Consider the following 27,204-nt stretch of genomic DNA (forward strand, 5'->3'; position numbering starts at 1 on the left):
TTATGGATCCAAATGAACCTCAAATAAACTAAGAAATGAACTAAAATTACTTAAGAAAATAAACAATTTGGTCAATACTTATCGACAGCATCAGGTGAACCTCAATTAACACACAAATGAATCAAAATAAATTCACAAATGAACCGAAACAGACTAAAAAATGAACTAAAATTATTTAATGATGGTACCAGAGAAAATCAGAACCAATAAAGATGTTAGCAAAATATTGGTGTTGTTGGTGAATGATGATAACAAACGAGAAGAAGAACCTGCGTATGCGAAAGAGGAGGAGGAGGAGGGGGAGGAGGAGGAGGAGAAGACGAAAGTGATGATGATGTGATGATGTGATGAAAGTTATTTTTGATGAGTTTGGACCAATTTGGTTAGACTTGATTGCTAAAAATACTTAGATGTGTAGCGGGACTGTAACTACTAATATAATAAGTTTATAAAATTAGATTAAATTAACTCTAAATTAAGGAAGCTTTAAGGCATTGAAATCTCTTTATTTATAATTGATTTGATCTAATTTTACAAATTTATCATATTAGCAATTAATTAGAACCGTTAGATATGTATTGTAATATTATTTAACGTGTTATATCAGTAAAATCTAATACCAACATCAATAAAAATTACGAAAGAACTAATGTGACCAACATAAAATTTTTGAAAAAAATTTAATTAAAAAATATTTCAAAAATTAATTTAAAAAATAATTAATCTTTTGAAAATGAATTTCACTGTTTCTTCATTTTAGAATTCTTTAAGAGCCTGAACTAGGAGGCCGACCCGACACTTCCACTCCTCCAGCAAAGCACCTGACAGTTGGGGGAAAGAAAACTTTCTTGAAGGCAAGTTTGCTCCTGTGGGACCGCTCTAGGTATAGAGTATATAGGGGGAGGGTCCTACCCCCTCCCCGAGGTACATCACTACACCCTCATTTCTCTGTCATCTGTACGAATTCTGGCTTGAGTGTCAGAGTCCTTTTTGCAGGTGGCTCCCCTCTTTTCCAACACCACAGCTTGGGAGTTCGTGAGGCTCCAACCATCCATCCGAGGACACGAACCTGGGAGGTACATCCATTCACCATCAACCCAGGATCCAGATTCCCTTCATCCCTCACACCCGTTTCTTTCATCCGACCCGTTCGACACCCGGACAAACGAACATTGGCGCCGTCTGTGGGGACTTGCCTGAATGGACACGCGTGGAAGACTTAGTCCACCGAACCAGTAGGATAGCCTCCTTGGCTTCCTCCTGCGAATGCACAAGATCCCCTCTCTGGCGAGAGGAGCTTCCCTCCCGTTCCTAGGAAAGGCGTCCCTTTGGGGGAACGGGGAGTGACAGCGCGAGAATAATGCAGGAACTGCGCCACAGGGTACAGAATCTAGAGTGGGAGCTAGCAAACAGAGAGTGCTACCGGCCAGCTCCGAGTCAACCTCGTTCCTGGTCTCCTCCAAGGAGGGGGGAAACCAGGGGAAGAAGCCCACAGAGAGACCGCTCCAGACACACGCCGACCCCATGATCCCAGTCAAAAGGCCAGAGGGAAAGTAGGGAAGTGCCGAGGAGACGGCAAGACCCCATTATCTACACTCGACCCCCAGTGAGACATACAGAGGAAGAAAACCGAGAAGATAGCAGGGAGAGACCAATGAGGTGGCGACAACCCGTAATCATGGGGGCAACCCCTTTTTACCACTCCATCCTCGAGGTCCGGCTACCGAAACACTTCGACAAACCAACGGACATGAGGTACGACGGGAACCAGGACCCCTAGGAACACCTGACGGCCTTCGAGGCTAGGATGAACCTGAAAGGTGTGGGCGATAAGGTGAGATGTCGTGCCTTCCCTGTGACCTTGGCGGGATCGGCAATCTGCTGGTTTAACGCCATCCCTCAAGGCTCTGTGATAACTTTTGCGAACATAACCCGCGCTTTTCTGGCTCAGTTCACCACACGCATTTCCAAAGCAAAGCACCCAATCAACTTGCTAGGGGGTAACACAAAGAAGTGGTGAACCGACTAGGAAGTACTTGGACAGGTTCAATGATGAATGCTTGGAAATTGACAGCCTGACCGACTCAGTGGCCAGTTTCTGTCTGACAAACGGGCTGTTGAATGAAGACTTCAGGAAACATCTCACCACCAAACCTGTGTGAACAATGCAGAAAATCTAAAATGTGGCAAGAGAGTACATCAACGATGAGGAGGTCAGCCAAGTGGTGGCAGCCAACAAACGTCAACCCGCCTATCACCCTGCTCGTCAGCCCGGTAACGGGGAAAGGTCTAAGGAGCACTCCAAGGACGGAGCGCTACCTAAAACCTTCAAGTCGTTCCCTCGGGTAGGAAAGTTTGCTAACTACACCCCCCTAACGTCCCTGATTGTTGAGGTGTACCAGCAGATAGCCGACAAAGGCATCTTGTCGAAGCCTCACCAGCTCAAGGATAAAACTGGAGGGAACAAGAACTTCTACTGTGATTATCACAAGGGCTTCGGCCATAAAACCCATGATTGTTTTGACTTGAAGGACGCTTTGGAGCAGGCGATCCAGGAAGGTAAGTTAGCAGAGTTCTCTCACCTCATAAGAGAATCAAGGAGGTGAGAGCGCGACCGATCTGGCAACGACAGGAGCCGCTCTGTGAAACCAAGGCAAGAGCTCAAAGAGGGCAACGACCGGGGCCTCACCATCGTGAATGTCGTAGTCGGGAGGGATGACGCACCAAGGTCTAGGTCGACAGAAAAGAAGGACATTAAGGTCCTGGCTATGTCATCAGCTACTTAGAGGCCCTCTCCCATGAGAGTCCCGACGATATCATTCGGACCGGAGGACCAATGGTTTCCCGACCTACCGGAGAACCCTCCCATGGCGATCACAGCAAGAGTTGGAACCGGTTTGGTCAAGCGAATCCTCGTCGACATCGGAGCCGACTCAAACATCATGTTCCAAAACGTGTTTGATTCCCTGGGCCTCCGAGAAGCCGATTTAAGGACTCACCAGCACAGAGTAGTTGGCCCGGGGATCATTTTATCAAGCCTTGTGGAATAATCTCCCTTTCAATCTCCATAGGAGGAGGGCCAGGAAAGAGGTCCTTAATAGCGGAGTTTGTTGTTTTGAGAGACTCCACGGCTTATAACCTTATCCTGGGGAGGAAAATGATCAATGAATTCGGAGCGGTAATATGTGCCAAGCTACTGATAATGAAGTTTGCAGCTGACGATGGGTCGGTGGGGTCCGTAAGGGGAGATCTGGAAACAGCAGTCGCATGCGACAATGCCAGCCTCTCCCTAAGGAAGAAGTTGAAGGAGGCATCCGGGGTCTTTCTGACCGATTTGGATGCAAGAATTGACGACAAACCAAGACCAGAACTCGAAGGAAACCTAGAAAAGTTTAGGTTCGGCGATACGGAGGACAAGTTCACCTTTGTGAATAAAATCCTCCCCCACAACTTGAAAGAACCTTTGATGAAGATGGTGCGAGCAAATGGAGATTGGTTCGCCTAGACACCAGCTGACATGCTGGGAATTGAACCTCATTTCATGTCACACCACCTGGCCGTAAAGGCAGATTCGAAGCCTGTGCCCCAAAGACGAAGAAAAATGTCTCAAGAAAGAGCCGATGAGGTGGCCAAGCAAACGGCCAGCCTGTTGGAACCAGGGTTCATCCGGGAACTCGACTATTCGACTTGGTTGTCAAACGTAGTCCTAGTTAAGAAGGCCAACGGGAAGTGGATGATGTGTGTGCACTACTCCGACCTCAACAAGGCATGCCCCAAAGACTCTTTTCGCCCCCCCCAACATTGACACTCTAGTGGACGCAGCCGCGGGGTACCGTTTTCTGAGTTTCATGGATGCATATTCTAGTTACAACCAGATACCGATGAACAGGCCGGATGAGGAGAAAATGGCGTTCATAATGCTAGGGGGCACATATTGCTATAGGGTAATGCTATTCAGACTAAAGAACGCAGGAACCACTTATCAAAGACTGATGAACAAGGTGATCAGCATCGTCATCGGGAGGTTGCTAGAAGTGTACATCGATGACATCCTGGTGAAAACCACCCAATCAGAAGACCTGGTAGGTGACCTGGAGATTGTGTTCGCGTCCCTCTGGCGACACAACATGAGACTTAACCCTCTCAAGTGTGCCTTTGTCATGGAGGCCGGGAAGTTCATGGGATTCATGATAACTAAGAGAGGAGTGGAGGCCAACCTCGAGAAGTGTGAAGTAATTCTGCAAATGAAGAGCCCAGGATGCGTTAAGGATGTACAGAGGCTAGCCGGAAGGCTTACTGCTCTATCCCACTTCATCAGTGCATCGGCAGCTAAGGCCCTTCCATTCTTCAACTTGATGAAAAAAAGAATAGCGTTCGAATGGATCCCGGCATGCAAAGAGGCATTCCACCATTTCAAAAGAATACTGTCGACACCCTCAGTTCTCGGCAAACCCAAGGACTCTGAGACGTTGTATCTGTACCTAACCGTAACCGACGAAGCCTTGGTGGCCGTCTTAATACAGGAAGAAGGGAAAACCCAACAGCCGGTATATTTTGTTAGCAGAGCACTGCAAGGGGTGGAGCTGAGATACAATAAGTTGGAAAAATTAGCGTATGCGCTATTAACCTCATCCAAAAGGCTACGACAGTATTTCCAAGGTCACCGCGTCGTCGTCGGAACGGATCAAGCGATACATCAAGTTTTGCAAAAACCCGTCCTAGCAGGATGGATGATTACCTGGACAATCGAGCTATCTCAATACGACCTACAGTATGAGCCCAGACATGCAATCAAAGCTCAGGCCATGGCCGACTTTCTCGTAGAGGTCACGGGAGACCCTCACGAAACCCCGGGCACACGGTGGAAGCTCCACGTTGACGGAGTCTCCAACCAAACGTCTGGGGGTGCAGGGATAATCCTCGAGAGCCCGACGGGGATAGTATAGAAAATTAAAAAATACACATATCTGTTTACAGACTTGTAAGAAAAAATACACAATGTAAACGAAACAAGAGTAAGAAAAATGCTACTTGTACAACAAAATTCAGCCTTTGGTCAGCCTTTAATATTATTTAATTATTTTTTAATTAAAACATATTCCTATTTTTTAGATACACATTGGTAAGTAAAATTAATTTAAATTTTAAAAAACTAAAATTTCTCTAAATTCCTACCTACTTCATAGTTAGTTATTGTTCCCTTCTTTTACGTTCCTTCTCTCTGTAACATGGTTTTCTTTTATCTTATTTTCTTGTATAGGACCGCTTCTTTTACGTTCCTTACTTATGTTATATTACTTAGTAGTTGTAAGGATTAGGTTCGTTGGTTCAAATGAATGAGTTTTAGATGTGTGCAGGAACTAATTTAAAAGATGGAATATTATTTTGGATGTGTTGCAAGTCAATCTAGTTAGCGTTTGGAAAAAAATTTATCTGCTATAACCAAGTGTAATTTATGCACAATAAATGACTAATTAACAAGTTGGACATACTGTACAAACAAGCAAAAACACTGATTAGTAGTAGTAGTAATAACCCCACCTTAAGAACTTGAAGACGATGCTTCAAATTTATTCTTATTACACATCCCAAAATTTATAATATTACACATACAAAATTATACGTTTACATAACCCAAATCACAAGTTTGCACACCAAATAACTACTAGTCAACAAAAATCACCAATAAAAACAAATTAATCCTCAACACAAGTATGAGAACAGAACAATCAGACAATAGTAAAAACTCACATAATATTCTCTTGCAGACAACTAAAACTCACGTAAACACATCCAAAACTCAGTGAAGAACGTAAACACTTTCAAAATATAGAAATTGCACATGCAAAAATAATTTAACATTTGAATACATATGAGAATCTCTTCTGGCCATTTTAATCGATTTTTAATTATAAAAAAAATATTATACAGAATAATAAGAAAAATAATGGTGTCAGAGAATGCGTAAAGAAAAACTCTATGAACATAGACCCATTCACACCGTAGGTATGTTTTCGGCGCGAACGAAGGGCGACGCTGATGCGGACGAACGGCGACTAGGAGGAGAAAGACGGCGACAAAGATGAGCGCCGAGGAAGAGGAAGGCGGCGTTGTGGATGAGCGCCGAGGAGGAAGGTGGCGCGGATGAACGGCGGCGGAAGATGATGAACCATGGACGTCGTGCGCTTCTGGGTTTATGATGTGCGGTGAATGTGACTGCTCTTTCAGGATTTTGTATGATATTAGTTAATAATTAGATAGTTTAATATTTATTTTAGAATTTTAAAAGCGAAATTTTGAATTTTAATTAAGTTGATTTTTGGATGTGTATTTAAATTGTAATATATTAATAATTGAATATATTAAATCTGAAACAAAAATTTATTTCAATTTATTTAGTTTGTATTTTAGATGTGTATTTAATTTTAAAAAGCCACTAAATCTATTCATAATTTTTAGATGTGTTTGTTTTACTTTTTTTAATTATTGTAATAAAAAATTGAATATTATACAATTTTTAAAAGATACCTAACTAAACTAAAAGAATAAATGACGTATTTTTGTAATAAATTTTAAAATTATTTATTTCAGTAAATAAAATATTTATTTAAATAAAAATCTTAACTTTTTCCGAAAAATTCTGGAACAATTAATATCCTACATGTACTAATTTAACAAATATGAGTTGATAGGTACGTAGAGTGCACAGCATCAGCAATGCTGGGATTGGTTATATTCAGAGAGCTTTACCCAAATCACAGAAGGAAGGAAATAGATCAATCAATTTCCAAGTCTATCCATTTCATTGAAAGCACACAGAATCCTGATGGCTCTTGGTATTGATGTTCAATTTTTTCCCTTTTTTATATAAAAAAAATATAATTATAAGAATTCAAAGTAATTAAAGATGATAAGCACAATGATACATATACAGGTATGGTTGTTGGGGGGTTTGTTATACATATGGCACATGGTTTGCTGTGGAAGGACTAAAAGGCGTTGGAAAGAATTACCATAACTGTTCTGCATTGCGCAAAGCATGTCAATTTTTGTTGTCAAAACAACTTCCTAATGGTGGTTGGGGTGAAAGTTACTTGTCAAGCCAAAACAAGGTATATATTATTTTTATTTTGCTTATGAATAATCTATACTATATTATACTATAAAAAGAAGATAAAAAGAAAACTGAAAGGAAAGTGCTTCTCCTAAAAATAAATTAAAAAAAAATATATAAATAATTATATCTTTAACCCGTCTTCTCATTCAATACACACTTAATTGATATATTTTCATTCTAATTTTCTTGAATAGCAAGTTTTCTCTCTAGTTCTATATTACTTTCGATCTCACTACAAAAGTGCATCTCTACAACAATTTGCACAGATATCATGTCATGATATCCAATATACCATTTTCATTATATTAGAATTGTACTCATATAACATGGTTAATTTCTTTATCAAATAGGTGTATACAAATTTAGAAGGCAACCGTGCAAATATAGTTCAAACATCGTGGGCTTTGTTGTCCCTTATCGGCGCAGGGCAAGTAAGTAAAATCTTAAGCCGTATTTGGAACGAAAAATATGAAACAATATAATATTGAGATAGAGAATTTATTATTTATTATTTGTGTCAAAAAGGCTGAGATTGATCCAATACCCATACACCGTGGAATGAAGTTACTAATCAATTTACAACTGGAAGATGGAGACTTCCCTCAACCGGTAATTAATTAATTAATTAACTAGTCCTCCTTATATTTATTTTCTTAGCATTTAGCAGAAAACAATGTATATACTTGTGTCATTCACTAATCAGTCATCAACATAATTTTAATAATTTTCAAATACATATATACAGGATGCCACAGGAGTATTTTTTAGGAACTGCTTCTTGAACTATGCATCGTATCGAATGATATTTCCTATTTGGGCTTTGGGAGAATATCGCAGCAGAGTTTTGCATACATGAACCACTGCATCCATAATAATTTAATTACCAAAGTTATCGAATTCTCGAATTCACTCCTACACTTTTTTAAGTTGCTTTTATCATAATAATATGGTTGTTTGTGTACAATATGTAAAATGTGTTTCGTATTTCGTATGTATTTGTTTGGCTTTGATACAAGTTGTCTTTCCGCAAACATAATGCATCTTGTTCTTTAATAATGTAAGCAGAATTTATATAAATATTTTATTTAATTGGTCGTACTTTAATTAGTCATCCTACTTTTTTTTCTCCGAGTGAGAATTAGTGTTGAAGATGGTTTCTAGGAGAGAATCGCCAGAGTTTTGTAAGCATGAAGACCACATCCATCAAAGGTTGTGATCTTATTTATGTGCTATAGCTACCATCTATAGTATGATTAACAATGTTACCTTGTATGATTATCATGAATAATATGCTTGCCTGTCTACAACAAGTAAACTGTGTTTCGTATGTTTTTTATTTTTCATACAAATTGTCTTATCTGAGATAATGTAAGCATAACTTATAAGAATATTTTCAATTTTCTCTTATTGATTCCATAGTCATTTTACAAATGGTAAAGATGTATCATTTTTAATGTAAACGTTGTATTTGATTATAGGGATGGACATAGGGGCGAGTGGAGGCTCCCAGTTTTTTTTTTTTTAATTAATATTAATAAGTTATTAAGTATGATTTAATTTTGTAAAAATATATTTAATATTTAGTTTAGTATAAATAAAAGTCTAATTCAACTTAAATATTAATGATCTTTAATATCTAAAAAGTAAGTAATAACAATATTAAAAAAATATGAAAAAAATATTATTACTAATATTTTTTAATTAAATAAAATTTTTCAAATCTCATAAAATAGATTCTTTTTCTTCTTATGATCGTCCTTTATTATTCGTTTGGTCTTAATTTTCTCTATATCAATTATTACAACTGAAAGATCTTTTTCGGCTATGAATATTATGAAAAATAATTCAAAAATAAAATAAAAGGTGAATTTTTTGTTAATTATCTTTTAATTACATTGAGAAGAAAATTGCTGAAAGATTTGACACACAGATTCTATTATCGATGAATTTTATGATACTTACGAAGAATCAACCACTTTATTAATAAAAAAGTTCACACATAATTTTATACTTTAAAATATATTCTCTATCGATATATTTTTGTAATTAATTTTATATTATATAATTTTTTTGCATATTTTTTTAATATTATATATGTTATTGGTTCTATGATATATAATATTTTTGAATCCATATTCCTATTTGATTATTTCCAATGTCTAATGTAATATTAGACTAAGATTCAAGAAGCACGTCCACTAGTGCGCAACCACACTAGTGCGCCACTCACCATTGCCAAGAAGCACGTCTACGGTCTATCGAAGATTCAAGTCGCCGCCTCGTCGCCTACTGCCTCCTGCTCGTCAGTCGTCAGTCATCACCTCCGGCCTCCCTCTTCTCTACTCGAGTGCTCGTCCCTCCATCCCTCCAGGGTCCAGCCCAGGTATGTATTTTTAATTTTTTGAAGTTATTCCGGATATTAAATTTTCAATAATTTAATACTGATAGTTAGAATTAATTGATTATTGTAGATTGATTATGTATGTTAGTTTCTGTTTGAGATTGTTGATTGTTCACATAATCACATATGTTTGATTTCTGTATGTTGGCAGATGAAAACATGAATACTTTCACATATGTTTTTATGTTTAATCTCTCTTGTTTGTTGATTTATTTTTTATTTCTGTTCAGTTTGTTGATTATCCATTGTTGTTAGATTGTTGATTCTTGATTATCTGTTATAGTGTTATATATGTTGGTTGCTATTGTATATTATTCTTAGTAGTTAGTGCATTATTCTTAGTAGTTAGTGAACTTATTTTTTTTCAATACTTGCTTTGGAAGATTATGTTTATGACATGGAGAAAGCCTTAATCGGTTCTAACTTCTAAGCTTTATCCTGCGGATAAAGAGCTGGTAAATTCTGCAATTGATAAGGCTAGAACTCTGCTTGATGATGGTAACAAGGAGAAGAAAGAAACTGATGTATTTGTGGAGTATCTTACTGAAGCTAAGCTTGTTTTTGAGCCCATTATAGCTAAGACTGGTTAGTTTTGTTTAGATCTTTCCTTTGTTGAATTTTTAATTTTGCTTGTGATGCAAATCTTTGTGACAGAAATTATCTAAAGGAGATTGGTCATTGAGAGTTGAAATTTGAATTTCGTGGACAGATCTTGTGAACTTTGAATGTGATAAATGCTTATTCAATATCACAATTTGGTGTTGTTTATGTTCATTGAGTACTCTTTGATAGTGGAACTATGGGGTGTGGTGATATCATTTGCTTTTCAAGTGAGAAAGCCAAAAGAAAAGAAAGTAAATTGACATCATTGACTTTGAATCTATGTTATGGAATCAATGTCATTGCTTTGTTTATTGCAGTTGCAGATTTGATACTGTGGAAACAGAAGAATATTAGTGTGGAAATATTATTAGTCAGAGAATAGAATAAAGGGGATTGAGAATATTGTTACTTAGTGTGGGAATATTGTTACTTATGTGGGACCGGATTAACCGATTCAACCAGTAACTCACTAGTTAAACCAATGACTCAGTGACCCAATAGTCTGACCGGTTCGATTACCGATATGGTTCTGACAACTATGATATTAATTCTTGGTCATGCTTTATTTATCCTACTTCCGATTATAGATGTGATGATAATGGATTTATTTCTTTATAAGCAAATACAAAATGAGCATGACACAGTTATGTTGATTTGAAAAGTAAAACGCAACATAATTATTACAAAACGTCACAAATTCACAATCAATTTCTTGACATAGGTAGCCAAAGATGCATTGGCATATGCCTGCTCTGACCGAGATCTTTGGAGATGATTCCGTACTCCAATTCGGTGGTGGAACCTTAGGGCATCCTTGGGGAAATGCACCAGGTGCCGTAGCTAATCGAGTAGCTCTCGAAGCATGTGTACAGGCTCGGAATGAGGGTCGTGATCTTGCTCGTGAGGGTAATGAAATCATCCGTGAGGTGAGCAAATGGAGTCCTGAATTAGCTGCTGCTTGTGAAGTATGGAAGGCGATCAAATTTGAATTCCCAGCAATGGATACTTTGTAATCCGGTGGTTACTGTTCATTCTAGATAATTGCAATTAAACTCGGCTCAATCTTCAAAAAAGGATTGAGCCGAAGACAAAGATACTTAATTTATTGCATAAACATAATATATCTTATTTTTCTTTTTTATTATATCCATAAAGTTCTATATTCTAATCGATTAGATATATCTTATCTATTAGATATATATTAGAGTCTAGAAATGTAGAGTATATAAATAAATGGATATGGAATAGTTAAATTGGAGTATTTCAATAAAGAGAAATAGAAAAAATTGAATTAATAATTTAATAATTTTTCTAAAAAATTAGAAAGAATAGTGACAAATATCAACTAGAATATATTTATTTATATAATAATAATAAAAACAAATTACTAAAAATATAATCAAATTCGATTTATATTAATATTTCATTTTTTTTTTTCGAATTTGAATTCATTTGTTTTTCGCGATTCTATGTTTTCAACACTAATATTGACAACAGTATTGAAAACAAATATAATCCGATCGTGAAGAAATCGATCGATTTCTTCACGATCGGATTATATTTGTTTTCAATACTGTTGTCAATATTAGTGTTGAAAACATAGAATCGCGAAAAACAAATGAATTCAAATTCGAAAAAAAAAAATGAAATATTAATATAAATCGAATTTGATTATATTTTTAGTAATTTGTTTTTATTATTATTATATAAATAAATATATTCTAGTTGATATTTGTCACTATTCTTTCTAATTTTTTAGAAAAATTATTAAATTATTAATTCAATTTTTTCTATTTCTCTTTATTGAAATACTCCAATTTAACTATTCCATATCCATTTATTTATATACTCTACATTTCTAGACTCTAATATATATCTAATAGATAAGATATATCTAATCGATTAGAATATAGAACTTTATGGATATAATAAAAAAGAAAAATAAGATATATTATGTTTATGCAATAAATTAAGTATCTTTGTCTTCGGCTCAATCCTTTTTTGAAGATTGAGCCGAGTTTAATTGCAATTATCTAGAACGAACAGTAACCACCGGATTACAAAGTATCCATTGCTGGGAATTCAAATTTGATCCCCTTCCATACTTCACAAGCAGCAGCTAATTCAGGACTCCATTTGCTCGCCTCACGGATGATTTCATTACCCTCACGAGCAAGATCACGACCCTCATTCCGAGCCTGTACACATGCTTCGAGAGCTACTCGATTAGCTACGGCACCTGGTGCATTTCCCCAAGGATGCCCTAAGGTGCCACCACCGAATTGGAGTACGGAATCATCTCCAAAGATCTCGGTCAGAGCAGGCATATGCCAAACGTGAATACCCCCTGAAGCAACGGGAAGAACACCTGGTAGAGAAACCCAATCCTGAGTGAAATAAATCCCACGGCTTCGATCTTTTTTGAGGGGTACGATTAGAATAGAAGTTAAAAATTGAAGGAAACCTTATTTTCTTCCATTAAAATGGATCCGAGATTAAGTTGAAGGAATGATAAATATGAAAATACGGGCCTCTGTTCGTAAAATTTGTGAAAAATGTAGATTGATCCGTAGACGAGGTAGAATTCTAGTAATTTGTTCCAATCCAAGACATAAACAAAGACAAGGATAAGGATAATATTTCCACAAAAGCCACAAGAGAGGGCTTTGAATTATAAAGGACTGGGTGCGCAAATAAAAAAAAAAATAAAAAAAGATATAGATATTGAAATTCAAACTTTTTTTTACATGAAAACTTAGAAATTATATAATATTCTCTATTATATATGATATGATTTTATAGTAATATTGATTATATATTAATATTTTTGAATATGTGAAAATTTCAAATTATTGAATGAATATAGAAATTCTATTTCGAATATTTCGAAATTTTCTTATATATATAATATATATCAATGATTATATATATATAGATTAGAACTATTCTAATAGAATACAATATAAAAAAGAGATATTAGATAGAGAGATTTTGGGGATCTAAAATTGGAAATTCTATTTTTGTTAGTTGTATATTAACACAAATAGAATGCCAATTTTGAGAATATTAATTCTAGTTTCTAATTAAAAAAAAGAAATATAGTAAAACATCTGTTTTTTTGACATGAAATGAATATATCCATACATCTCAGACTTCCTTTTAGGTTATGAGATAATAATTATGAAATAATAAAAAGATAATAAGATATGGCAAAACCTATACCCAAAATTGGTTCGCGTAAAAATGGACGTATTGGTTCACGTAAACATGCTCGTAAAATACCAAAGGGCGTTATTCATGTTCAAGCTAGTTTCAACAATACCATTGTCACTGTTACCGATGTACGGGGTCGGGTAATTTCGTGGTCCTCCGCAGGTACTTGTGGATTCAAAGGTACGCGAAGGGGAACACCATTTGCCGCCCAAACCGCAGCAGGAAATGTTATTCGAACAGTAGCGAATCAAGGCATGCAACGAGCAGAAGTCATGATAAAGGGTCCCGGTCTTGGAAGAGATGCGGTATTAAGAGCTATTCGTAGAAGTGGTATACTCTTAAATTTTATACGGGATGTAACCCCTATGCCACATAATGGGTGTAGGTCCCCTAAAAAACGACGTGTGTAATGTAAAACAAAAGATAAAAATAGAAAACATAGAATAAATTTCAAGACAAGAGAAATAAACAATTCAAGGATTTGAAAAAAGAATTGATTACTATGGTTCGAGAGAAAATTAGAGTATCTACTCGAACACTACAGTGGAAGTGTGTTGAATCAAGAGTAGACAGTAAGCGCCTTTATTATGGACGCTTTATTCTGTCTCCACTTATGAAAGGCCAAGCTGATACAATAGGCATTGCGATGCGAAGAGTTTTGCTTGGAGAAATAGAGGGAACATGTATCACACGTGCAAAATCTGAGAAAATACCACATGAATATTCGACCATAGTAGGTATTCAAGAATCAGTACATGAAATTTTAATGAATTTGAAAGAAATAGTATTGAGAAGTAATCTGTATGGGACTCGAGACGCATCTATTTGTATCAACGGTCCCGGATATGTAACCGCTCAAGACATCATTTTACCACCTTCTGTGGAAATTGTTGATAATACGCAACATATAGCTAACCTAATAGAACCCATTAATTTGTGTATTAGATTACAAATCGAGAGGAATCGCGGATATTGTATAAAAAGACTAAAAAACTTTCAAGACGGAAGTTATCCTATAGATGCAGTATTCATGCCTGTTCGAAACGCAAATCATAGTATTCATTCTTATGTGAATGGGAATGAAAAACAAGAAATACTCTTTCTCGAAATATGGACAAATGGGAGTTTAACTCCTAAAGAAGCGCTTTATGAAGCCTCCCGTAATTTGATTGACCTATTTATTCCTTTTTTACATGCGGGAGCAGAAAACTTGAGAACTTCATAGATTTATAGAATCGGTTACTATAACTAATTTACTAAATCGCGCAAAAAACAAAAAACCCAGAAATATTAAGTGATTAGTCGATATTCAAAATAAAAGATTTAACAGACAATTGAAAAAATAGATGATTGAATCAAAATAATTCCTTTCAAGTTCTATTTATTTTGAGGGCAATATGAATATTCTATTATGTTCCATCAACACATTAAAAAGATTATATGAGATATCTTCCGTGGAAGTAGGTCAACATCTCTATTGGCAATTAGGGGGGTTCCAAGTGCATGCCCAAGTACTTATAACTTCTTGGGTCGTAATTGCTATCTTATTGGTTTCAGCCATTTTAGTTGTTAGAAATCCGCAAACCATTCCCACTTTTGGTCAGAATTTCTTTGAATATGTCCTCGAATTCATTCGAGATGTAAGTAAAACTCAGATTGGGGAAGAATATGGTCCGTGGGTTCCCTTTGTTGGAACTATGTTCTTATTTATTTTTGTTTCAAATTGGTCGGGGGCTCTTTTGCCTTGGAAAATAATACAGTTACCTCATGGGGAGTTAGCTGCACCCACAAATGATATAAATACTACTGTTGCATTAGCTTTACTTACATCAGTAGCATATTTCTATGCGGGTCTTTCGAAAAAGGGATTAGCTTATTTTGGTAAATACATCCAACCAACTCCAATCCTTCTACCAATTAACATCTTAGAAGATTTCACAAAACCCCTGTCGCTTAGCTTTCGACTTTTCGGAAATATATTAGCTGATGAATTAGTAGTTGTTGTTCTTGTTTCTTTAGTACCCTTAGTAGTTCCTATACCTGTCATGTTCCTTGGATTATTTACAAGCGGTATTCAAGCCCTTATTTTTGCTACTTTAGCTGCGGCTTATATAGGTGAATCCATGGAAGGCCATCATTAACTTAACAAATTTAGGAAATAGTCTTTTTTATTAGTTTCTAGTTTAGTTTGACTCGCCACAATATATGTGCGGCTAAAGATAATATACTTAGGTAACAAAAATACATAAAAGATAAACAAATAAGTTTTGAATTCTGATTCTATTAATTGAATATTCATAAATACGGGGTTAAATTAAATGCAATCAAAGTATAAATAAATATATGATTTGGTAAAAAAATAGAAAAGATTACTTGAGAGCTGTAAAAAAAAATAGGAAAAAGATTCATTATTTAAAAGATGTTTTTCCTATTTTTTTTTTACTAAACTAAAAAGAATCTTTGTTTTCAATTTTTTTCAATAACTTTTTGGTATTGTTTTTGTTGTATTTTATTTTGTTCATTCAATCTATAACATAAATATTTTTTTTACATTATAATATAGATCTAATTTGAATATTATTTGATTAGAGTCTATTAATGTTGTAAATGTAAATATTAAGAACTTTAACTTTGAACTTTGTAGGATATTTCCGTTTACGACATGTGATTAAAATGGATATTACATAAAACTAGAACGTATTTGTATTTCATTCATATTCAATTCAACAATAAATAAAAATTCCATTTAGATCACTCAAATTTCAATATTTCGTTGCAAAGATTCAGTTCTTCGGTCGAACGAATTTTTTTAGATTGATTATACCATATGGATATAAACGAGGATATAATCAAAAAGAAGAAAAGGGCTAGCAAAAACCTAAGACTAATAGATTAGAATCTTTCTCTTTTTTTTAGATTAGAATAAAATGTGGAATAAAATAAATACATTTTTTTAGTAAATTTTTTATCATTTCTGTATTTTGTTTTTAGTTATTTTATTCAATTTTATCAATTAATACAATATTCAATTTTCCAATTTGAATTCAAGATTATTGAATATAATATTCATTATATTATATATATTTATATATATAGTATATATATCTATATATTATATATTAGTATTTGTAGATATTATTCCATTTTTTCTTCTAACTTTTCACTAAATTGAATTTAGTGAAAAGTTAGAAGAAAAAAAGAAAAGCGTCCATTGTCTAATGGATAGGACAGAGGTCTTCTAAACCTTTGGTATAGGTTCAAATCCTATTGGACGCAAATAATTTGCATTATGTATTTAATATTTTTATATTTATAATATAAAAATATAACTCTAAATAGAATTTCTATATTTCTAAAAACTAAAAATAAAAGATAAAAAAAAAGATTTTGAATGATTTGAATTGAACAAGAACCACTTATCCTTTGAGAATTAATATAAATATAGAATATCTAATATAATTAATTTATTATATTATTTATTCAAAGAAAAGATATTAAATATGAAAGAATCAGAATAATAATCTAAATTTTAATTTGAAAGTTGAATGCTGAAACAAAGACAACACAATCTTTGAAATATACAGTGCTAATAGTTTGCTACCAAACATCATGAACAAACTTCCGAAGTTATTTAATTTCAGAATGACTAGCAAGGAATCATTGACTAAACCCAACACTAGCTAAAGAAAATGGCATGGACATTTTTTCCCCTAAAATATACAAAGATTATGAAGTTTCATTAATCTTACCCCATATATGATGCAACTGCTAGTGTAGTGAATATAGAACTTTTCCTAATCAGCAAGTTATTATGCCACCTCAGTCTTAGTTATATCTCTAGCCAATTTATACCATCACATTCTCTACACTTATTTCAGCTACTATAAATATCAACCTCGTAACATCTTGTAGCCAACTTTTTAATGGTAATCACAATGTAGAATACTCGTTATTTTCTTTATGCTCTCTCTTCTTTTTCTCTCTATCTTTCTTTTTCTTTTTCTAAGAACCAAGTTATTGATACCTTACATGGTATCGTATCAGAACTTCGGTTTTGATCCATGAAACACTCAACTTTTTCCGCTTGGCAGAATTAGGCGAATCAAGCTTTTCAACTACAATCAGCAATTTCAATAACTTCAATAGCAAATTTTCCAGCAACAATTAAATTGGATGAGAATAATTTCAAGGCGTAGAAGCGTCAAGCACTCCCGTGTATCAAAGCTAACAAGCAACAAAATCATGTTATTGCACTATTAAATATAGAATGAAGGTAAAGTGTCTCGAGAATTCAAAGAGTGGGAACTAGGGCGGGAAGTGAACTGAGTTGAGTAAAGTTAGACCAAGTTCAAACTCGGCTCACGAAAATTGAGCTTGGCTCACGGCTCGACTCATTAATAATCGAGTCTATTTCTTAAGCTCAAACTTGGCCCACTGAAAGCTCACGAGCTGGCTCAAATAATAAGAACATAATCTATAATTCTATATCAATAAATTATAATTTATATATTTTAAAATTTTTTAAAAAGATCAATTTTATATATTCTCTATCTATCAATAAATTATAAATTTTTTATTTATGTCCAACATCAAAATTATATATAAAAAATAAATATAAAATTTTAAATAATAATTTATGAGCTCAATTCCAAACTCAAGTTCGCCCCACCAGCTCACGACTTCAACTTATCGAGCTATTAACGAGTCGAGCTCGAGATGTCTTGACTCATTTCTACCCCTAGTGGGAACAACGAGATGAATACTTGGAAGCTTGGATGCTTTTTGCCATGAACGCAATATTCATGAACAAGGTAGTAGAGTTAGGGCTGCATATGGATCGGATAATATCCACATATCCGTAGTAATTATCCGCATCTGATCCGAATTCTACGGATATTATCCGATCTGCAGAGCCATCGGATCGGATTGGATGCGATCCACACTATAATAGGATCGGATTGCAGATTTGGCAGTGATATACACTACAAAAAAACAGCTCTATTGCCACGTTTTTAAAGCGTGGCGAAAAGCTGAAAAAAGCGTGGTGATAGCTTTTTGCCACGCTTTTTGAGCTAACGCCACGCTTTTGAAAGGGTCATGTTTGCAAGTGCGGCGGTTGCTCTATCGCCATGCTTTTGTTGACTTATTGCCACGCTTTTTACAGATTGCCACGCTTAAAAGCGTTGCCGTATGCGAGAGATCTGGCCACGCTTTTGAAGCGTGCCGATAGAGAGATATGGCCACGCTTTTAAAGCGTGGCGATAGTGAGATATGGCATCGCTTTTAAAGCGTGGCAATAGCGAGAAATACGGCCACGCTTTAAAAGCGTGGCAATAGCCTTGTCAAATTAAAAAAAATTATTTTTCTGACTTTATCTTCATTGCTGTACCCTGCACAATATAAATTTTCAGTCCTTTTTTATTTCCAAATCTATAAATATAATATGCAATTTTTATTACAAAATAAATCAAGACATACAATTTTTGCTATAATTATTTTATACATTAAAAAACTAATATTTAAATACAAAATAAATCTCGAGTTCGAATAACAATGCAAATGATTACAAGCTCTATTTAAATCAAACACATAGCAGTGCAATAATGCAGCACAAATTTAAAGGTTTCAAAAAATAATGCAGCCCAAATTTAAAGAACACAGAATAACTTACCAACTCATTAAAGTACAGTGCAACTAATCATACAATCAAACCCTACACCTAAATAGTTGAAAACAAAACTATCACTGGCAATATGGATATGAATGCAGAATAAGACAGAGAATCATACCTTGAAAACAGTGCTGCACTTCTTGTCGAGTTTCTCCTTCTTAGTCTTAACACGCTGTGCCTCAGCGAGAAGGGCCATTCTCTTAGTAGCCTTAGCATAAGGATTCAACCTCAGCATCACATTCAAATTCTTGAGAGGGTTTTTCTTGAGAGTGGCCCTCTTGATCTCCTTCTTAATGGGCCTCACAATAGACTGAACTTTATCAGAGTTAATAATCCTAGCCAGGTCAGCATTCACCATCTTTGACCTTGAAAGAATGTAACCCTTCTTTTTCTCTGATGCCTTCTGGAAGGTTCCATAGATCGAATCAAGTTTCTCGAACGCTGACTTGGTCCAAATCACGAACCTGCCGAGGTGACCACTGGGAGCGAACTTTAGAAGGTTCAGCCTCTCCAAATTTGTGACCTCCACGCCGGGAATGTTCCTGAAAGCCTTAACGGCCTTCACGCCTTCAGTTCCATACACGATCAGAGGTCCCTTGCGGGAAAATGTAGAAGCGGTTCCTCATCCCCCCAACAAACAATCTCGACCACCAAATTCCACAAAAAAATTAAGGGAAAGGGAAAAAAAGAACTATAAAGGAGCTAAACTCACCAAGAAAAGTCTCTGTTGGATGTAGAAGTGGATGGTGGGAGTGTCAGAAGAGAGAGCGCTGACGAGGGCATTGTGATAGAAGGGAGCAACGACGGAAGGGGTTAGGGGTTTGCCGCAACGGAAGGGAGTGGCGGCGAAGCGAGCTTCGATGGAGGGTTTGCGAGGGACTGTCTGAGTCACTGCCAGAGGGAGTCACCAACGAAAAGAGGGAGTGTCGGCGGAGGGACCAGGGATGGTGGGAGTGCCAGAAGAGGGAGCACCGACGGAGGCATTGTGAACGCGGGCGATGTTCTTTGGAGTGCTGGGGTTCTTTGCCGTCACTGGTGTTTAGGGTTATTTGCTAGTGTTTTAGTGTTTAGGAACGGCCAAGAGGTTTTCATGTAAATTGAAAGAGTTTCGAAACTAATTTGAACTTTGTTTTCTTAAATCTTTTGGCCACATTTTTTAAGCGTGCCAAAAAAGTTAAAGGAAATGGCCACGCTTTTAAAATGTCACTGTAACAAAACTATGTTGCAACGCTTTAAAAGCATCCCTGTTACCCTCTATGGCCACGCTTTTGAAGCGAGGCAAAAAAGCGTGGCCAAATCTCGAATCAATTGCCACCTTCATAAAAGCGTGGCCATAAACCCCTTTCGCCACATTTTTTAAGCGTAGCAAAAAAAACACGACAAAATCTCTAATCAACTGCCACCCCATAAAAGTGTGGTAAGAAAAAAGCGTGGCCATAGGCCTATTTTCTTGTAGTGTATCCGTAGATCCGCATGTCGCATATAAATAGCATGGTTTAAGAAAGTAAACCCTAATGTGAAATGAATTTTAGTGTGTTATTTTATGAATTTTATGATATCTTGTTTTTAATCTTTTATGTTGTACTTTAACTTAGAATAATTAAACTTAGATCTTGTGTTATTATTTTTCTTTTTTTATTCAAGTGAATTTTTATTGATAATATTTTAGGAGTAAATAGGCTTAAACAGGTGAAAAAATAGATTTTCTAGAGCAAAAAAGGGCCTTAAAACAATTTTTTTAATTATGCGGATATATATCCGATATCCGATCTGATATGCAAGTATGCGGACCGGATCGGATCCAATTTGTGTGCATCCCTAAGTAGAGTATGGATATGCACACAAAATTTGGGAAGCACTGGAGGAATATTTCGCAGTCAAATTCAAATAAAAAATAAGAATGCTAAAGGCTCAATTAAAGATAATCAAGAAGCAAGGTACAAAAACAATTGAATAATAGCCAAGTTTAACAAGCTGGCAAGGAAGCAGATCTCAATACTAATTATATGGTAGGATAAGGCACACAGCCTGACAGTGCTTTCATCGGTTCAACCAAAACTACTAAAATCCTCAATTGCAAAATTCCAATAATGGTCCCCTCCACCAAATGTTGGCTTTCACCAGCAAACTCGGCACTCTCAACCTTCATATCAACCAATCCAGCAACCAAGTAGACCCAATCACAGCCCTTCTCAAGCTTTGCTTGCAACCGACAGTGGCTCTAACCAAGGGTTGTATCCAGACTCAAGAGCCTTACACCACATCACTTTTGATCAAATGAACCTAATCAACAACTCAAAGTATGAAAGACCCGAACAAGTTTTTGGAGATAATGAAAAATGTATGAATATTGCTAATATTGAAAGGTTTATCATATGCATGCTCTATAATAAACAAAATTTTCAAACGTCAGAATTTGCTTTATGTACCAATAATCTCAAAGAACTTAGTGAGTGTCTCAAAGTTTGTATTAGACAATAGAGTATTTTTTGAATTTTGGTTTTATCTATGTGTTGTAAAATGTCAAGAATTCAAGAAGATTCTACTCCAAGTCAATTTTAGAAATGGTTTATATAAATTTGATGAATCCAAATAGCAAGGCCACTGCAAATAAATTTTTTGCTGTTCTTACAAATGTCAATTCGGATGGTGTCAATGACAACTCCAATTCTAACAACATTAATGCTAATGTTAGTCCCAATTCACATCACTCCCATACATGTGTATCTGATACACTAAATGCAAACAAAATCAGCAACAAATCACCAACCAACTCAGCTCCAAAAACCAATAAAACAATCTCCCTTGATCTTTGGCACAAAAGACTTGAGCACCCTTCCTATAACTTCACCAAAACTATATTAAAAAAAACACAAAATTCCATTCTTTCAAACCACCAAAATTCTTACTCTCTATGAACTTTGCATCATTAACAAAATTCATCAACTTCCCTTTCCTTCTTCTCAAACCAGCTATACACAGCCCTTGGATTGGCTTGTGTAATTTTTCTTTGTTTATGGGTTAGAACATTTATAGCTAACCCAACATATTAAACGAGTTGATCTGTTTATTTTTTATTTTTTATTTTTTTTTAGAAAATATGTTGAGTTTGAAAAAATAAAAATAATAATTTGATGATAACTAACATTATAGTTTTGGATTGAAAATCCAAGCGTGTATAATGTGTGTGTTCATTGTGTAGAAACATAAAATATATGTATGTTCAAAACAGGCCCAAATTCTAATAAAAATATAATTATGAGTACAATAAAAAATATAAATTTTAGAAAGTATAAATAATTAATCACCTAATTAAACTTTCTATTATGTTATTTTAATTAATATAATGTGAAATTAAACTAATGATATATATCTATCTATCTCTCTTCTCTTCCCATATACAAAGATAATAATAATAATTTGGTTACAAGATTTAAGTGAATCTGACTCCTAACACCTTAATTATGCTAGCAAGATTACTTTAAAAACATATCAACTTAGTAGCCTAGATGTGTATCAATGCAAAACATATGGATGATTTCTTATTAAGCTGGAACAACTTGATGCACTTTTACAGTTGGCTTTCAATAGTTCTATATTCTCTTCGATTAGGATCACTCACATTCAGTACCCAAATTTGTCCTATTCATGTGCTTAAAAGAACACATCAGCAATCTCATCAGAGATGTCATTTTCTTGTTCTTCATTACACAACAAAGGTCTCAATGTTATTACCGAACTAATATCAAAAGAAAGAAGGTCATTCTATCCCTACTCTTTCTTAATCCTCACAGTACTCTACTCCTAAATTTTTTCGAAAGCACTTAATTTAACCAAAGAATTCAAAGCAACATTTAGTTTAAGGTTTAAACAAACATTCCTATGGTATAAATTTAAAGTATTGAAAACACAAATTGTATTTGTACTCGTGAAATTTGTTCAGTAAAAAACATTTCAGCCAATTACACTGGAATTTTACTTTTTTTCTTAAAAGTAATATAAGAGACTAGCGCTTGCAATTGCGCTTTAACGGTATCTAACTCTTCTTCCATATTTAGACCACAAGTGAATGATATGCCACCATCATTTAAAGAACCTAAATTCATCTGACTAATCCTTATAGTATTGTTCTTAAAAACAACTATTGGAACATCTCCCATGTCTAAACTTCGAACACGACCAGAGTGCTCTTTCCCAAAAACTACTCTAAGAGCATCAAGAGGAGAATTAACCGTTGATTTTTTCATCATTTTTTGACTGCTATGTACTTCAATCTTCTCCTATATATATAAAAAGAAAGAGAAAGAATCAAACATAGTATCATCTTATAAAAAAGAAAGAAAAAGAAATACAAATAAGTTACTTATTGCACTTTAGTCTTACCGCTATTTCTTTAACATTTTCATTAACATAACTTTCATCTTTTTTCTTGTGAGTGATATCCCACATTTAAACCCAACTAACTTCTTTTCAGTCTCTTCTGTCTAAAATTTGAAATCAATCTCGCTAGGTAATAAACATAGAATCTGCCAACTTCTGCCAACTCTTATTGGACTTGACCCAAAATCTACTAACGTAAAAAAAATCATCCCAACTTAATCCTAACCTAAGCAGCTACGCCACACTCCCCTCTCCCTCCTCTCCCATCTCACTTATGGTACCCACAAATCCCAGACAACTGTGCAACCGCTCCCTACCAGTGCCGATGAGCGTCCTCCCCGACAAGATGCCGGAGATGACAACTAGAACCATCACCGAAGAGAACCTCCGCGCCGTCAACCTTCGCACAACCGCACCGGCAGTCTCGATCTGAACATCCATTCGCTACAAGACGCTGGTAACGACAACTCGAGTCACGATGCAAGGAAGACGACAAAGTCATCGGCCGTGACTCCTCTCCGTTTGAAGACAACGTTACCCACCCCCACAAACCATCCCAAGTGGTCCGTTGCTGTGCAGCGCACCAACACGTCGGCACAGCTGCAACCAGCACCGCTTCCAAGACGCGTTGTGTAGGTTCTTCTCCCTCTGTTGTCGTGTCTTTTGACGACTGTGTCTTTTTTTAGAGATGTCTTTTTTGGATGCATCTGTGTCTTTTGTGATATTGGAGGTGTCTTTTTTGTATTGGATGTATCTGCTAATAGAAATATTTTCGGTGATATGACAACGACGCAAGTACCACGATGACAACAGTACCTAAAGAGGAGTGGGTTGCGATCGTGGGTCTAGGAGAAAGACAAATGCTGTTTACAATAACATTGTGGGCGGTTACTCAACACAATTCTTATTATTCAAATTTTGCATTAATCTCATTTTTTGAAATTCAAATTTATTAAAATAATTTAAAATTATTAATTATTAGTTTAGTTGTCAAAAATTGACAAATTAACTTTTAGTATCCAATATTTTTGCATTTGAAATATATATTTATGAGGATAAAAACAAATTTAAAACATAATTATAGCACCTGAAGTATATATATTAAAAAAATTACCATTTCAGTCTTTCTTTTTATAATTAATTTAGCACCTTAAGTATGAGAAATTGTTTATTTTTGCCAAAATTTTTTATTCTTCTTACAAAGATTCTACAAAATAAATTTAGACACAATTATATAAAGTCAAACATGCATTTAACATATAACAAAATTTATAAAAAGAGATACCAACTCTCATGCTCTAAATAAATTTCATTCCCCCCTCCCTCTCTCTCTTTTCAATGGTTAATGAATTTTCTGAAGAATGTTCAGCTAATTCTATGCTACTTTTATTACATTAAAAAAAATAGAAAGACTCAATAAAAAAATAACAACCTCAACAAAAACTTCAAATCATCATCATCATTATAATAAAGTCAAACACTGTTTAATGCATATAAGTTTCATTTTATAAATTCAATAATGGCCGTGGGTATGGCGATAGAGACCAAAATTATTTTATATCTCCCTTCAATAAGTCTAACTAATAATAAATAATCATTCCAAAGAAAATGCAAACACCACTCCCTTACCGTTTATCTTACTAACTAGTTAAAAAAAATGATAAAGCTTTCCAAAGGCAGTAAAATTAAAAATAAAGCAAAAAAAAAAGAGACAACATTTAACTAGGAGAATAAATATTTATCTAAGTTTCAAGCTTAAAATAATATTCTACGAATAAAGTTTATTAATCAAGAGTAATATTTTTATTGTATTATTTATGATCTCAATTTTACTCAATCTTGGATCATAAAACTCATTTTAAATCTTTATTCAATATTCTCTCCATTTTTTGCCAAACAATTGAAGAAAAATCGTTTGGCCAAATTATCACTCACTTTAAAATAAAATGGAGCTTTCAATATATATAACAAAAAATATATATTAACCAGCAAATATAACTAAATAATGGTGACAAAATAAGATTTAGAGTTTGAGTAATCTTTTTATTAGAAAAAAAAGGTTTAATTATTCTGTTGGTCCTTATAATTTTGTAAATTTTTTAACTAGGTCTCTATATTTTTTTTTCTTTTAATTTGGTCCCTGCACCAAATTTTTTTTTCAATTAGGTCCCTCTTAGTAGTAATTGGCTTAATTATATAGGGACTCAACTAAAAAAAATTGTGGAGGGACTCAAATAAAAAGAAAAAAAAGTATAAGGACTCCATTAAAAAAAATTAATGCAGGGACTCAATTAAAAGGAAAAAAAGTATAGAGACCTAATTAAAAATTTTGCAAAACTATAAGGACCAATAAAGTAATTAAACCAAAAAAATATTCCATTGATGTTCAAAAAAGCTCTTTGGAATGGTTGATCACTTTTCAAAACTGATTGAAAATGCTACACAATTAGTAGCCAATTGCTCATAAACTCCTGCAAGGAGTTCAGCTGCTTCTCCTATTGCTGCATGCTGTTTATAAAAATTAACAATTGATGATGGCTCGGAAAAATACAGGGACTGTGATGAAGATGAATTTCTAGATGCAGTAGTTGCTGATTTGTCTAGTGAAACATTTCCAGCAGCTATTGACTTGTTATGAGATGAATTTTTAGATGTAGTAGTTACTAATTTGTCTCGGGATGAATTTGCAGCAGCTGCTGACTTGTTTTGGGAGAAATTTAATTTGTAGCTACCGACTTGTCTCGAGATGAATTTGCAACTGCTACTGACTTGTCTTGTGAAGAATTTGTAGCATCTGCTGCTTTAAGTAGATTGTTGTACCTCTTTTGCTTTGGCATCTTTGCATAATATATCAAATCAATAATTAATAAGTATATAATTAAAGGTGAATTATAACTAAATGAAAAACTTAAATATAATTTTCATACCATAAATTAATTTAACCTATTAACTATTCTGACATGTGTTCGTCTTCTCTAATGTCATCATCTAGTAGTTCATCATCTGTCTCATCTCTTAACAATGATAGAGTAAAACGAATGTCTTCCAAGTTTCAGAATCCCACGGATGCCTCATCTTCAAATTTTTCTTTTCTGCCGAAGCATGCCATCGCATTGATTGAGTAGTCTTAAAACACATAAATAATCGTTGAAGTCTTAGTTTTAGTAGAAAGTATCGCAAGATCTTTGTCGATTTTTTTTAGCATCACTCCATTTAGATGTCTTGCATCTTTTGCATTCTTGCAAATTTTCATCCTCCTCCCAGCAGAAAAATTTGACGGTAATATGGTCATCGTTGCCTAAATGCCGCGTTTCACTGAAATCCACTTATCGTAAAAAAATTTTGACGGAAAATTCTATACTAAATTTGGCACTAATAAAAACAGTTTTGGAGTCCCTAATTACCATTAGATTTAGGAACAAAATTTTAAATCCAAAGGTAACTAATTCGAGGAATGAATTCTCGCTCGTAACCGTCTAAAAAATCACTGCTAAATCCGCTGGTAATGTCCGTTGAATTTTTTTGTAGTGTTATGTCTCAATATTATATTTAGTTTAAGATAAATATAGAGATTGAGAGTAGATTTAAAATTTGAAAAATTAAATGAAGGTATTTTTGAGAAGAAATGTTATTAAAATTTTCGTCTCTGTCCAAAAAATTTCAATCTCCTGTTCAAAAAATTGCAGTCCCCTGTGCTGTCCCCACTTTCTGGAGATTTTGAAGAGACTAAAATTTTGTGTCATGAAAATAAAATTTTAGTTCCAGTTTCTGACTACTAATAAACACAATATTGAATTCTAATCCCTCAGTTTCAGTCTC

At 34.6% G+C, this 27,204-nt stretch overlaps 5 protein-coding genes, 1 non-coding gene and 2 pseudogenes across 6 annotated transcripts; 6 read left to right on the forward strand and 2 right to left on the reverse strand.

Annotated features, from left to right (window-relative positions):
- Window positions 1-6,717: 6,717 nt before the first annotated feature.
- Window positions 6,718-8,427, forward strand: LOC107490122 (lupeol synthase-like). The gene is made up of 5 exons (XM_016110887.3): window positions 6,718-6,836; window positions 6,935-7,112; window positions 7,468-7,548; window positions 7,643-7,726; window positions 7,863-8,427. Exons 1-5 carry the CDS (start codon window positions 6,718-6,720, stop codon window positions 7,971-7,973), a joined length of 573 nt encoding a protein of 190 aa, XP_015966373.1. The 3' UTR covers window positions 7,974-8,427.
- A 2,425-nt stretch (window positions 8,428-10,852) lies between these two features.
- Window positions 10,853-11,149, forward strand: LOC127747659 (ribulose bisphosphate carboxylase large chain-like). Its single transcript, XM_052261790.1, has one exon. The coding sequence runs from the start codon at window positions 10,853-10,855 to the stop codon at window positions 11,132-11,134; it is 282 nt and encodes a 93-aa protein (XP_052117750.1). The 3' UTR covers window positions 11,135-11,149.
- A 567-nt stretch (window positions 11,150-11,716) lies between these two features.
- LOC127747660 (ribulose bisphosphate carboxylase large chain-like) lies at window positions 11,717-13,263 on the reverse strand. Its single transcript, XM_052261791.1, has 2 exons — window positions 13,245-13,263; window positions 11,717-12,585 (listed from the first exon to the last, which is right to left on the reverse strand). Exons 1-2 carry the CDS (start codon window positions 13,261-13,263, stop codon window positions 12,179-12,181), a joined length of 426 nt encoding a protein of 141 aa, XP_052117751.1. The 3' UTR covers window positions 11,717-12,178.
- On the forward strand, window positions 12,540-13,827 carry LOC127747786 (30S ribosomal protein S11, chloroplastic-like). The gene has a single exon (XM_052262451.1). The coding sequence runs from the start codon at window positions 13,328-13,330 to the stop codon at window positions 13,742-13,744; it is 417 nt and encodes a 138-aa protein (XP_052118411.1). The 5' UTR covers window positions 12,540-13,327; the 3' UTR covers window positions 13,745-13,827.
- LOC127747785 (DNA-directed RNA polymerase subunit alpha-like) lies at window positions 13,796-14,537 on the forward strand (annotated as a pseudogene).
- Window positions 14,538-14,556: 19 nt separating this feature from the next.
- Window positions 14,557-16,046, forward strand: LOC127747784 (ATP synthase subunit a, chloroplastic). Its single transcript, XM_052262450.1, has one exon. It carries the CDS (start codon window positions 14,732-14,734, stop codon window positions 15,473-15,475), a length of 744 nt encoding a protein of 247 aa, XP_052118410.1. The 5' UTR covers window positions 14,557-14,731; the 3' UTR covers window positions 15,476-16,046.
- Window positions 16,047-16,538: 492 nt separating this feature from the next.
- Window positions 16,539-16,610, forward strand: TRNAR-UCU (transfer RNA arginine (anticodon UCU)). The gene has a single exon. It is a non-coding gene; the product is annotated as a tRNA-Arg (tRNA).
- Window positions 16,611-19,117: 2,507 nt separating this feature from the next.
- On the reverse strand, window positions 19,118-19,631 carry LOC107490111 (60S ribosomal protein L4-1-like; annotated as a pseudogene).
- Between the last annotated feature and the right edge of the window lie 7,573 nt (window positions 19,632-27,204).

This window comes from Arachis duranensis, chromosome 5 (assembly GCF_000817695.3).
Source record: "Arachis duranensis cultivar V14167 chromosome 5, aradu.V14167.gnm2.J7QH, whole genome shotgun sequence".
NCBI lineage: Eukaryota > Viridiplantae > Streptophyta > Magnoliopsida > Fabales > Fabaceae > Arachis > Arachis duranensis.

Bases quoted from the DNA above. Each gene is read 5' to 3' on its own strand.
- LOC127747786 (XM_052262451.1), top strand. From the start codon at position 13,328: ATGGCAAAACCTATACCCAAAATTGGTTCGCGTAAAAATGGACGTATT.
- LOC107490122 (XM_016110887.3), top strand. From the start codon at position 6,718: ATGCTGGGATTGGTTATATTCAGAGAGCTTTACCCAAATCACAGAAGG. The intron at 6,837-6,934 runs GTATTGATGTTC...ATACATATACAG, and splicing joins CAGAATCCTGATGGCTCTTG to GTATGGTTGTTGGGGGGTTT. The intron at 7,549-7,642 runs GTAAGTAAAATC...TGTGTCAAAAAG, and splicing joins CCCTTATCGGCGCAGGGCAA to GCTGAGATTGATCCAATACC.
- LOC127747784 (XM_052262450.1), top strand. From the start codon at position 14,732: ATGAATATTCTATTATGTTCCATCAACACATTAAAAAGATTATATGAG.
- LOC127747659 (XM_052261790.1), top strand. From the start codon at position 10,853: ATGCATTGGCATATGCCTGCTCTGACCGAGATCTTTGGAGATGATTCC.